Consider the following 13,034-nt stretch of genomic DNA (forward strand, 5'->3'; position numbering starts at 1 on the left):
TAAATCTTTAATCCTGCTGGGGAGAGGAATAAATAAGTTATTATAATATTATAATTATTATATTATGAGTTATATACTTGCACTGTCATGTTACTGTATTGCTGATCAACATCGCTGTTTGTGCACAACTAGATATGAAGATGGGTGCCATACCCAGTAGAACTATTAATTATTCCAGTCCAGCATAGAGCTAAACATGTATAAATGAATAGTCATCTGGGGTTTCCAAGTTAAAACCAAAATCAACCTTAACATAACGAGGTAGCACAGAGAAAGGAGGTGGAGGGTGAAAATGCCTCAGCAGGATTGCATAGCAGTGAGGATGGCAAGAAGTTGAGGTTTAGAGCTGACTTTTTTGTAAGTTTCACTTAGAAATGAGACTTTCAAACAGGCATCTCAGAGAACTTCTCCTGATCTCCAAAAATATCTTTGCCCAATGGAGATACATAAGGCTGGGAACAAGTGGCAGCCTTGTGCAGGGAGTTATGGAGACAGCAAAAGGCGTTTGGGCAAGAGGGGAGTTGGAGAACTGAGTGTGCAGGAGCCGTGCAGACACAGCCACGAGTGAGATAAGACAGGGTTATGGTTATTTGGCCTTTGGGTAAATAGGATTGTGCTTTACAAGCAACAGTAAAAACAAACAAGTGTGGATTTACTAGAGTATGTAACGAGGTCTGTAGCCCCACATTTGAAATGCCTACGTGTGGTGTGCACGTTCCCAGTGATTCGACACAGACATGATCTCTTGGCAACACCCATACAGATAATATTTGGATCTAGCCCTGAGAGGGAGGTTGCCTTTTAATGTGTAAAACTGCTTGGAGAGTTTGTTACTAAGAAAAAAAAGGTATTGATTGCAAAGAAACCGAAAATACTGATGTTCTTCTACACCCTTACACTCATACCTTTGATTGTAAAAATCCTGTTTAGCTTCTATCAGGGTAAACTAAGAGCAATTCTGTTCATGTTGGGTGAGTTGCAACAACAATAATAAAAAAAAAGGAGTATAAGCAGTAGCAGATTGAAACTCAGTATTTTGAGCAGCTGGGGAAATTATGTTCTAACCTTATATATCCAGATACATATCAGACCTGTTCACAATATAAAGGATAGTGTTCCAAAATTACAGCTTTGAATCTGGGTGGTATTGCCTCTGGCTATTGTTTGCAGTTGGGAACGAAAGGAGTTGCATCAAGTTAGTAGAGTGTTTGCTGTAAAGGTACAAGTTATATTACATTCCATGGCGCTGTGGTTGGAGGGGTTGATGATGGAGACAGACCCATTCACCCGTAGGTCACTGATTCAGTCCCTGATAAAGATAATAGTAATCACATTGTCATCAGAGTTTAGAATGGGCTTTTACTGCCCATTTAAAGCTCTGTACTCAATATCTTTTGAGATGGCAGATTATAAACCCCCAGGTTTCGTGGTGATTTGGATGCTTAGCTGGCTGTGGCCTGGGTCCTCCAGCCTGAAACCCAAACTGTGCCTGAGCTTTACCCCGCTTCTGCTTTTAGATGTTGTTGCAGGCATGGATTCAGTGAGCTGGGAGAACAGGAGAGAATATAGTGATCTAAATCCCAAAATGTGCCACACAAGCTGACAGGGGCTGTTGAGTCTGTGGCTTGTGGCAGCAACAACCATTGTGGATGCTATAGGGGGCCAAGGGCAGAAGGGCTGGAGGGACTTTCTTTCTATACAGCTGTATCATCAAGTCAGATCTGAAGCCTGTCCACAAGGAAAATAAGTACTTCATTTTAAACTGAAGATACACAGAGTTTTTCAGTGTTTAGCACATTAATTTGGCATCTAGAAGATGCTGTATTTTCCTTTTAGTTAAATCATGTTCAGTAGATTGAAAAAGAAGTGAGTGAACCCTTGGATCTGTAGGACTGCAAAGCTGTAGAAGTGTAAGGTGGGAAGTGCAAGGAGGATCCATTTGATTTCATAATTTTCCCCCTTTAGTTGTACCCTGCTCTTTCCATCTCTTTATAAATATGTGTATATGTGTCTGCTGCATACTGGCCCATGCATTTGCTTCCTCCTGCTCTGTACTTCTTCATTAGGCTTTCCCTCTTTCCCCCTGTCCCTTTTCCCACACCCTCTTTGTTTTCCACTTTTCTGGCTCCCAGTACGAGCTTTCACCATCTTTTTCTTCTGCTCCTGTCCATCCCACGGTCTCCTAAGCACATCACCCAACTACTAACGTTTACTTTCCAGTTCTGCTCCAAAGCTTTGGATGTTTGATGTGGGATTAGAAATTAGGCAAAATGAGTTTACCCATCCCTGTTTTGCGTTAGACTCCAATTCACAGCGTTACCATCCAGACATGCACAGTAGCCATAAACTGTGTGGTCTCTTTTTTTTTTCAACCAGACTGCAGTGACTACATATGAAAACAACTTTTTTCAATGGCAAAAGGAGTGTTGGGCTTGTAATTTTCCATCAACTGCTCTGAAAAGTAAAATCTGCATCTTTGCTATCAGCGCAGTGGCCTTGCCCGTCCTTCAGATGCAGCAAACAGCATTTTTCAGCCAAAGGAAGCAGCTGAACACATTCTCACCTAAATAAATTATTTAAGGCAAGAAGTGGGTTTTAATCACCTCCAGTTTAACTCTCCTGGTGTCAGTGGTACAGTTAACTCGGTGTTGCCAGCTCTTGTAGCTTTATTACAAGTTGCATGGTAATTTCTGCTTTTCTGGAAATGCCAGCTCCTGACAACCTGTGCTGAATCTCAGCTTTTGTGTGCAACCAGACTTGAGTTTCTTGAGAGGCTCTAGCAAAAAAACAGAGATATGTAATCCTCAAAGCTCTGAAACCAGAAGGCAAATCAACTCCAAATCCACCTTTCTGTTTTTGGCTCTTTTTCAATCTCTTGATTTCAGAGAATTTTTTTCCCCCTTTCGTTTTTTTGGCTCTTTATCAATCTCTTGATTTTAGAGGGTTTTTTTTCCCTGACCTGACTCGTAAGCTTTGAACACTTCAGGTTGGCAATGCTGCTCCCTCCATTGGCATCAGTGGAGTTAAACCACGGATGAGTTTGGCCCAGCGCTTGTAGAAGACAGATGTATGACTCTGTTCCTTGCAATGTATTGCTTGATGTGATCTGCTGTTCTCTTGGGGGCCAAAAGAAGTGGGTTATCTTAGAAAAATAAAATTCTATCATCACTTGATACAAAAAATGGTATTTACAGAATTGTTTTCCCCCGTCTTTTGTTATAATTTTTTAGGTGCTTCAGAGCTGGGCCCATTTTCAGATCCCAGGCAGTTCACAAGCATTTCATCCCTCACTGAGAGCCGCTTCTCCAACCCACGAATGCACTATCCAGCCACCTTTACCTATACACCGCCAGTCACCTCAGGCATGTCACTGGGTATGTCCGCAACCACTCACTACCACACCTACCTACCACCACCCTACCCCGGCTCTTCCCAAAACCAAAGTGGACCTTTCCAGACCAGCAGCACTCCATATCTCTACTATGGCACTTCGTCAGGATCATACCAGTTCCCCATGGTGCCGGGAGGGGACCGCTCCCCTTCCAGGATGCTCCCGCCGTGCACCACCACGTCCAACGGCAGCACGCTGCTAAACCCTAACTTGCCCACCCAGAGTGACGGGGTGGAGGCGGATGGCAGCCACAGCAGCTCCCCAACCGTCTTGAATTCTAGTGGCAGGATGGATGAGTCCGTTTGGAGGCCGTACTGAGATTTCTTCCGTAGCCGGCCCGACCTCCGCAAGCCAAAAAAAAAAAAAACAAACACCAAACGGTCGACTAACTACGAAGTGCCTGTTTTTGGGTTTTTTTTCTTTTTCTTTAAAAAAAAATATTTTACCAATATGTGCAACTGTGTAGACGGGATGATGATGGCCATAAATAACACACGAGTTACCAACACACCACAACCCATGTTTCAGATTATGTGAATCAAAGCACATATTTTCTTTTTTTTCCCCTTGGAACCATTTTACCTTGTTTTATATTTAAAATGTACTTTCTCCACACACAAAATCACCCCCTCCTTTTTTTTTTCTTTTTTTTCCCTTCCTTTTTTTTTCCCCCCTGAGAGTTTTGTAATAACTAGTGAGTTACTTTTGCCAACGAGGACAGAACGGACTCCCCGGCTATCAGGAGAAACATGGTGATGCAAGGCAAAGGCTGCATTCCCTTTTATTTTAATAAAAAACCCAAAACTAACCATGAACTCCAGATACAGTTGCAATCATACAACGTATGGGACCCTCTCCACACCCGTAGTGCAATTCACCTGGCTTGTATTGGTGCACATAAAAAGGAAAGCAAAGAGCAAGTTGCTTCCATTTTGCCATGATCCATTCAGATGAAAACAGCTGTCCCAAAAAACTCTGTCCGAGCCTTGCTGCGGATAACGGTTGGAACTTCTCTTTGTTCACTGCTTTTTTGGTTTGTTTTCGGGTACTTAAAGAGAATGAGTTTTCAAGTTAGGCGAGCCAACCCCAGGGTTTTCTTTTTTGCTTTTGTATCCCCTCATTTTGCCTTCGATTAGCCAAAAACCAAAAATAACAACCAAAACCTTGAAAAACGAAAAAACAAAATGTTATTACTTATGCAAAATACGAGAATGGCAATATATATTACTAGAGCCAAAATGGTATACATAGTATATGTGTTCAGCTATGTTCTCTTTTTATTTTCTTTTTTAAATTATAAATGTGTAAAATTTGAGGTTGTTTGCTAACATGAATCATCATATAACTTTAAAAGAATATTTATAATTATTTAATGACATTTGGACCCTTTAAACGTTTCTTAATGTAATGATATATTGACTTCGGTCTCTAAAAGTGTTTTTTGTTTTGTTTAGTTTTTTTTTTTACTTATTACATTTCTGCAATTGTGTAAACCTCAAACCTTTACCCAGCTCTGAAAAGCAGTTCCAGTGTGAACCGGTTTACAATGTGACTTAAAAATGACAAACCCAACCCAAATGCATCCACATCAAATGATTTTGGATGTAGGATCTTTTTATATAACTTATGAAGGAAATATTGTGTTTAAAATATTTTTATTAGCTGTCTGGTTGCCTTCAACACAGTCTTGCCTTTTAATCAGTAGTTGTGGAGACACTGGAAAAATGGTAGGAAGGATGAAATATTTTCCACCCTTCCCCTAATTTCTTCTTCTCCCAGGATTTTTCTCAGAACTTCAAAATTTGAAAAGATTCATATTTAAAATGGTCTATTTTGACAGCATAATTTGGATTTCAGAAGGGTTGTTTTTTTTCCCCCAAAGAAAAATCAAAACTGTTCAAGTCCCGTATTTTTGCAAATAATGAATTGTTAAATATCTCAGAAATGGGATTAAGGGAGAAATGGTGAAACATTTTCCCCTCCCCTTGCAATTTCAGCCCACTCAGTGGAATGAAAAGATTCCAAACTTGAGACAGAAGCTGCCTGGTAGCGAGTCACCACCCGTTAGCATTAAATGCGGAAGCCATACGGATGATGTGGTGGCTCTGAAGCTGATGTGGCTGTTGCCATGTTAGAGGGACAAGCCCAAGGGGAGCAGTACTTACCTGTGCAGTAGCTGAAAATCTAAACTCACCTTAAAAAGCCGCTCTGGTGCTCCCAGACGTGATACAAGGAGAGCAGATTGCACCCAACCCCCTTGGCCAACCTGTCTGCTGCCAAACTATCCCGTGGAGGGGCTCAAATTTTGCCCAGCTCAGGGCAGCAATATCAAACGGGGAGGTGACATGGCAACAGCTGGATGTGGTGGGAGCTGAACCACCCTCCCCATGCTCTCCCTAGACAGGTGATGTTAAGCCTGGTTTAGTGGGATGTTTGGCACGTGCTGGTGGGCTTGGCTGGTGCCTCCTCCTTCTAGTCCCTTAGTCACTGCTCTCTGCAGCCCCCTCAGGGGCTGGAGGCCTCCAAGCTGCTCCTTGGGTGTTCTTTGGCTCCCTCCAAAGTATTAAAATAAACCAACAGTGGGCACAGCCATTACAGAGCCAGACACCACCCCCACTGCTCGTTAATAGCGAAGCTGTTGAACGAGTTTCCATTAGCGTGGTACATCCCTCCAATCTGCGTGACGACGTGCTCTTAAAAATAATAAATTAATAAAGTCTTTGCCTTCTAAAGGTTGTATACCAAGTATGCTTAAAGTATAAGTAAGACACTTTGTTTTTCTTCTAATACTTAGTTTTCCTTCAAAGATGGAAGCTGTAATTGATTCTATTTATTGTTGGTTTGTGGTAGCTTGAAGCATACCACTGTCCATTTATTTGTAACTGTAAAGTAACGTTTGTTAGTCTCAGCAGCACTTAAAAAGCCAGTGTCTGGTTACACATTTCAGTTTTGTTTTTTGTTTAGTAAGCAAGAGAAAAAGAGATGTACTGCCAGTGCAAGCTGTTTCCTATTTAATAAAAGGTACTATATTTGTACATTATTTGTTATTGCTGAGAAGGGCTTTTTAAGGTTTACTGTATGCATATTAAGTAATTTTTAGGGTGCTTTTGTGTTGAAATGTTGTTAAGAGTGGCTGCAGGCAGCAACCCAGATTTTCTTTTTTTCTCTCTCTTTTTCTTTTTCTTTTTTTTTTTTTTTAAACTTTGTTGTAAAATTCAAGCACTTGGTTTTTGTTTCTGGATAAATCCAGCGCAGACTAGATTTTTTGTTTTGCCCAATACCGACAGGACTCTGTTTGTGTCCCCGCGGTTTTTCAGCTGGACCATTAGGGACAGACGTTGAAAACGTTTTCTCCGCCCGGTCGAGGCACGTGTGCCTGATCCAACTGATCCGTGCCCTCGGCTGACCTGACTCTGCCTGCTTGAGATAGGAAGGAAAGGATTTTCTAAGTACCTGCGGACAGAGGAGCACCAGCCTCTTGACTTTCAGTAGCTCCTGAACCCTCGCGGTGGCTTTGGAAAATCTCTCCCGGTACATCAGGCTGGTCGTGGAGGGAGCTGTACAAGCTGAGGCAGAGATGCTCACCAAAGCTTTCAGAAAATGCTTTTGAGTTCACTTGGAAATGCTCTTGAATCAGGATTTCAGACAAAAAACCCCAACCAGCCGGTGCTATGTAGTGAATCCTATCAGTTTATTGGAGCTTTTGCAAGGTACTTGGCATTGCAGGAGTTTTCCCAAAGGTACGACAGCCCTTCCCTCCGGGCAGTGGCAATCTTTGGCACCAGTCATAGATTTAAAGATAAGAAATGGCCTTTTTCTACCTTTCAGTTCTCTTATCCTACCAAAGATTTACTTCCAGCACAAAAGGCGCGATGTCCCTTTTGCCAAACGGAGGATTAAAGCCTCCTCTCCCTCCTCCTAAGGGTAACCAGATCGGGGGCAGCGGGTCGGGACGCATGAGTAAAGCAAATTATTTACCCCACAGCATCACTTGTGTGGCGTTTATTGTTTACTTTAAAAGACCAGCTGCTGTGTCTTTCTTAGCATTGAACTTTTTTTTTGCCAGCAGTCCCCTGAGCAAAGATTGACCAGTTTCCACAGGTACCATCTGGAGTGGGGAGAATTTTGCACTTTCACCCTGAGCAAAGTGAGGCTCAGCCCCTCTCCGGGCTGCAGCACCAGCAAGCCATGAGCAAAAGCAATAATTAAACCTGGATCAGCCACGAGCTCAAAGAAGTCCCGTTCTCTGCCCCCCTGAATTTCTTCTTGTTTTTGAATAGAATGCATTTCAGTTTAACATTTTCTGAGAACTTTTTTAGATGTTTGTTTACTTCCATGTTTACAGGTAACTCTTTGCTTTTTTTTTAATGCAGTACTTTTAAGTATATCAGCCAAAACCATACTTTTACAGTAACTTTAGGTAATATGAGTGACATTCCAATTTTTTTGTTGTTGTTAATACGCTTTACCAATCTTGAACTTCTGCTGGAACAAAATATTTGTAGCATTTTGTGTAAATACAAGCTTTAATTTTTTATTTTTTCAAATGCTGTCACCCGAGATTTGCTTTTCATGCACATATTGTACAAACACACTCTGCTTTATGCCACAGACGATGATTGTGGATCAGTTTACTTCAACTTCAAAGGGACTATTTGTATTGTATGTTGCAACTGTAAATTGAATTGTTTGGCATTTTCTCATGATTGTAATATTAATTTGAAGTTTTAATTTCATTTTCAATAAAATGGCTTTTTTTTTTGTTAATGTTCTTCTACGCTTCTTTTTCTTCCTGGTCTCCTCTTGGCATCAGGCAGGGTAAAGCAAGCACAGGGTAGGACATGGTACTGGCCCATCCATCGTGGCCCCATCAATTAAATATAACAAGCAAGTTTCCAGTCCTTTGTGTGGTAAAGAACATCTTCTAAAACTGATCTCAAATGTTGCTTCTTTTTCTGAGCCTGCAAACTATCAAAACCTGTGTTTCTTAGAGAAGTGCAAACTGCTCTGTCTTGCTACATCATTAACTCTGAAACCTATCAGTTGACATTAGCTGTGACATTCTGGTGCTAAGAGGGCTGTGGGCAGAGTTTGAAGTACAGGGAAAACCAGGATTTCTAAACTGGGAGGGAGGGGTTGGGATTTATGATACTTTTCCAGGATGGGGGTTGATCCATCCCCACCTCTTCCTGGTCAGACCTGAGGAATGTAGTTACAGATAATCTTGTGATTTGCATGGCCTGAGGCAAGAATAGTTTTCAAGCAGCAAAAAATATATGGATTGGGAGGGAACTGAGGGAGGAGGCTATTTTTCCTCCAGCTTAGTGTCAGGGGTAGGAGGAGATGCATCTAATGATGGTGAGGTTAAGTTCACCTGAGGCTGCCTGCAGGAGGAGAGGACAGGAATTGTTTGCAAGCTTGTTCCTGGTTTCATAGTAAGTTCTTATCCTTCTTAGCTATTTCTTGAGTCTGCAGAAGAGAAATAGTAGCAAAGAGAGGTGTGAGGTTCTGATCATTTCAAGAAACCTTTGTCTCCGGAGTCTAAATGTCAGTGATACTGATTTTGGGAGCTCTATTGGCTTTACCGTGGACCTACACATTTGTTATGTGGTGTTTTAACCTTGAGATAATATTTGGGGGTCTTCAAGAGTGCTTTCATTCCAATTCATAATCTGAGTCCTGATTTTAGGGAAGCTTGATCCAAGAGTGAGGAACCAAGCAAACCAATCAACACTTGGTGATGTAGTTACTCTATAAATTTTTTCTGGGGTACTTGTGCTACAAACATTAGTGCTAAGACTTTCTTTTTCCCTCTGGCACGCAGATTAATTTAGCTATTCTTCCTTTCACGATCACTTAATCCAGATTCTCATCTATGAAAATAAACAATTTTTCTTCATTTTGTGTGATGGAGTGGTGGAACAGGGGCCTTGAGAGATTGTGACACTTCTGTCCTTGAAGGTTTACAGGACCCAGCTGCATAAAACATGGAGCAACCTGGTCTGACCCCAGGAGTTGAGGATGCTTGAGCAGAAGGTTGGGTTGGAGACCTCCCACGGTTCTTTCCAAATTATCCCATGGCCCTGTAAGGCAGGCTGGGAGCTGCCTGCTACAGGTTGCTGTCTGAGATAAAAAGTGCTTGCGTGACTGTATGTAGAGCAGATATTCAGCTAAATGCAATCTGAATAAAGAGGTTGGACAGGATTAAATTAGTGCATAGGCAGATTATTGAGGAGTTACAGTGATCCCTCTGTCTTTTCATAGAGTCATAGAATGGTTTGGGTTGAAAGGGACCTTAAAGATTAATTTTTGTTGGTTTCTGGCACATTTCTCTGGGATGTCTACAGCAGTCATAGTCAGAAAAAGGGCTAGAAGAGCCAAACCATCCCTCTGATCCAGTACAGCGGTTCCTGTCAAGTATCATGCTGGGGATGTTGCTTTTGATTTTTTGCTTCATTTACCCTTCTGTAACTTGTGAAGGTGACTCTCTTGTCTTAGCCAGAAACCAAACACTCAAGGCAAAATGATCACCACTGGCCAACATGGAGGACAGCCTCTTACAGAGACATGTGGAGCAGGGGGTGGAGATAAAACTCAAAGCACTTTAGGAGAGAAGATTTAAAGACATTTCCTGCAAGTGGTGGTGACTGTTCTCTTCCCCATCTTTTTGGTGTCAGTAAATATCTTCTGTGTTTTGGGTTGTGAGTGCTGAACATCAGCTTTGGATGACTGGAGTCAGGCCTTGCTGGTTCCACGCAGTCCTACACTGCCTCTCTCTGCTGGCCTTGGTTTTAACTTTCTAATTTCCTGTGGCTGTGAGCAACACCAGAGGGGCTCAGAGCAGGCCTGTTTCTGTACCTAAAGCAAGCTCTTGGGGAGAGTGGGGGCGAGAAGGAGCAGGGTCTGACCAAGCCCTATGCTGGCACCAATTAAAAATTTCATCAAGCAGTTTACTGGGGAAAAGGAGGAAATAACTTCAGTTATATATCCAAGGATTGATATGAACTATCTAGTTACCTTCTGCCTGGTCAGGAGGAAATGAATCGATATTTTGGGGTGAAATCCCTCCCTTGGGTTACTGCTCATGGATGGACAATATTCTGCCTAAGTCACAGCAGCTCTGCAGCATGGGGGAGGACACACTGGATCATATATTTGGGTAGGGGTGTAGCGAGAGTGTCCAGCTCAGGCACTCGCCACTTGGCTGAATGCTTGCAGAGGCCAAACTAAGATTGTTATTCCTCAGAAACATTTTCTAGGTGGGTTAAAAATTATAAGCAAATCCACTAGAAACCCACAATCCTTCGACAGGTGATGCGGACGACCATGGAAGTTAAAATACTGGGAGCAGGTTGAGAATTTCTGCTCAACATCTTCATCAAAAGTTTTAGCACAAGCTTAAAGCAAAAAAAAATTAAATCTTTAACTTGGACCTTCTGTGATTATCTTTTCCCTGTAGATCTTCTGGTGCAATGTCAGTCTGGGATGAATGGAGCTGTTCCCATGAGGACTCTTTGTGATACTTGTATGTCTTTGGAGGGGGGGACCTCAGCATTTACCCCACTGGGAATAGGAAGCTGTTGGCCCCACTAATGGATAAGGCTGTGAGATACAAAGAGAGCAAAGCCCAAACTTCCAAAAGCTTCTGGTGATCTGATGCAGTAACTTGGGACCTACAACATAATTTAAAATTGAAGTTCTCAGGCCTGCCTTGCTACTCTCATGCACATTTATTGCATATTTTACTTAGGGTAAATGCAACCTGCATTTCTTGTGTTGACTGTGTTACCTAAATAACAAGCAGACTTGAATTTCCCTACTTCAGTTATGTGAGAGAGCAAAAAAATCCCTATAGGTATATTTTAAGAACTTGTAAGGATGAGACAAATTAGTTTTACTTCTGTAGCTGGGAAATTTCAGCATCATCTGTGATTCTCCAAATGACTTGGGACTCCTTATGCCTCAGTTTCCCTAAATATAGATCAGGGAATTTATTATTTCCCTACTTTGTCAGAGTGTCCCATGGACTCAGTGTTTACAGAGAGCTTTGGACTTTTGTTGTTGTTGTTGTTGTTTAGCTTTTTTTCACTACAAATCCAATGTTTGGTCTCACACCATTGGATAGTGTCCTTTGAAACAGCACATTTCTAAACCACATGTTTAGAAAAATTGACCCAGTTTCCAGACTGCTGATCTGGTCAAATAACAATGTGGAGTTAAGGCCAAGTTGTGCTGTCTCAACAGATTTACTCTGACTTTGTGGTGGCGCAGGAAGAAAAGCAGAGATCGCTGCAATCCGTGGAGGCAGCCCTTGGCCGCTGCCTCCCAGCAGCTCGCTCGGGACGAGCAGCTGGAGCTTTGTGGGATGTCCCAACACTTAGAGAAAAGCAAACAACCCATGTTAAAGCTGATATGCTGCAGCAACTTGCCAGTGATTAATGTTTACCACGAGGCCAAATTCAGCTGGTGATTACCCCAGTGGAGATCAGCTGAAGTCCCTCTATTAATAGCCCCGCGGTTTTGGACGCCAGCATTTTCCTGCCCGTAAGTGTGGGTGTTATCAATGAAGGGTCACTGAAGTGCTGGTTGGAAGGAGTCTCAGTTGGTCTCCCAGTTCAAGGAAGGCTCAATGCAGTACCACTGTCACCGGATCCTCTCAGCAAGGCTGTTCCCAGCAAGTCTTGGTATCTTCTAAGTGTGGAGATGGAGCTGGGATTTCAGCATCCCCAACCTTCCCCTAGTATCCACCCCCAAGCCTTTCAAAGTGCAGATGGTAACTTTTTCCCCAGCTTCTGGGTTGGGGATTGGTTTTGTCCCTGCCTCTGGCTTTGGGCACAAAAGGTGCAATAAGGGTTTAAAACCTTGTTGCACATCTATAGGACTCCAGTGCTAGGTGACCTCTCCTTTCTGCTTCATTTATATTCAGAGAATCACAGAATGGTTTGGATAGGAAGAGGCCTTAAAGACCATCTTGTTCCAAACCCCTGCCATGGGTAGGGACACCTTCTGCTAGATCATGTTGCTCCAAGCCCCGCCCAGCCTGGCCTTGAACACTTTTAGGGATGGGGCAGCCACAGCTTCTCTGGGCAACCTGTGCCAGGGCCTCACCACCCTCACAGGGAAGAATTTCTTCCTAATATTTTATCTATCCTTGCCTTCTTTCAATTTAAAGCCATTCCCCCTTGTTCTGTCTCTCCAGGCCCTTGTCAAAAGTCCCTCTCCAGCCCTCTAATAGCCCCTTTAGGTACTGGAAGGTTGTGGCTGTTCCTCCAGACTGTGACTTTAGAGCAGTATTAAAGTCGAACCCTAAACACAAAGGCAGCTCCTCAACCCCCCTCCCACTCCCCCCACCCCCTCTGCCCCCCCAGCTTGTTTACTTTTTGATTTCCGCAGTTGGAAAAAGAAGTCCTTGGTAGCTGAAATTGATGCTGTTACTTCCAAATGCTGTAAGACAGCTTCTCCCAGGAAAGCACAATTTTTATTCCTGCTCCAGGGTGTGCAAGGCTGGTTAGCAAACGTGAGGAAATAGGAAAGAAAGACTGCAACAGAAGGGATAAAAACCCCAAATAATCCAGACTGGTCTTGGGAAACCTGGATGCAAAGGATCTTTGTCCGTTTATTACCAGTAGTGGTGTTCTCCTTA

The 13,034-nt window shown here is 42.7% G+C and overlaps 1 protein-coding gene across 6 annotated transcripts in view; it reads left to right on the forward strand.

Annotated features, from left to right (window-relative positions):
- RUNX2 (runt related transcription factor 2) overlaps window positions 1-13,034 on the forward strand; it is a 226,550-nt gene that overhangs the window by 151,324 nt on the left and 62,192 nt on the right. For 4 of the 6 annotated variants that reach the window (XM_027672657.1, XM_027672661.1, XM_027672660.1 and 1 more), the window contains one exon: window positions 3,231-3,896. The exons of the other annotated variants lie outside the window; for them this stretch is intronic. In XM_027672657.1, coding sequence (XP_027528458.1) covers window positions 3,231-3,709 — 479 coding nt within the window. In that variant the 3' untranslated portion in view covers window positions 3,710-3,896. Of the gene's footprint in view, window positions 1-3,230; window positions 3,897-13,034 lie in introns of those variants that run through there. 6 annotated transcript variants of the gene reach the window in all.

The sequence above is a fragment of the Neopelma chrysocephalum genome, unplaced genomic scaffold, assembly GCF_003984885.1.
Source record: "Neopelma chrysocephalum unplaced genomic scaffold, ASM398488v2 Primary Assembly neopelma1_97517, whole genome shotgun sequence".
NCBI lineage: Eukaryota > Metazoa > Chordata > Aves > Passeriformes > Pipridae > Neopelma > Neopelma chrysocephalum.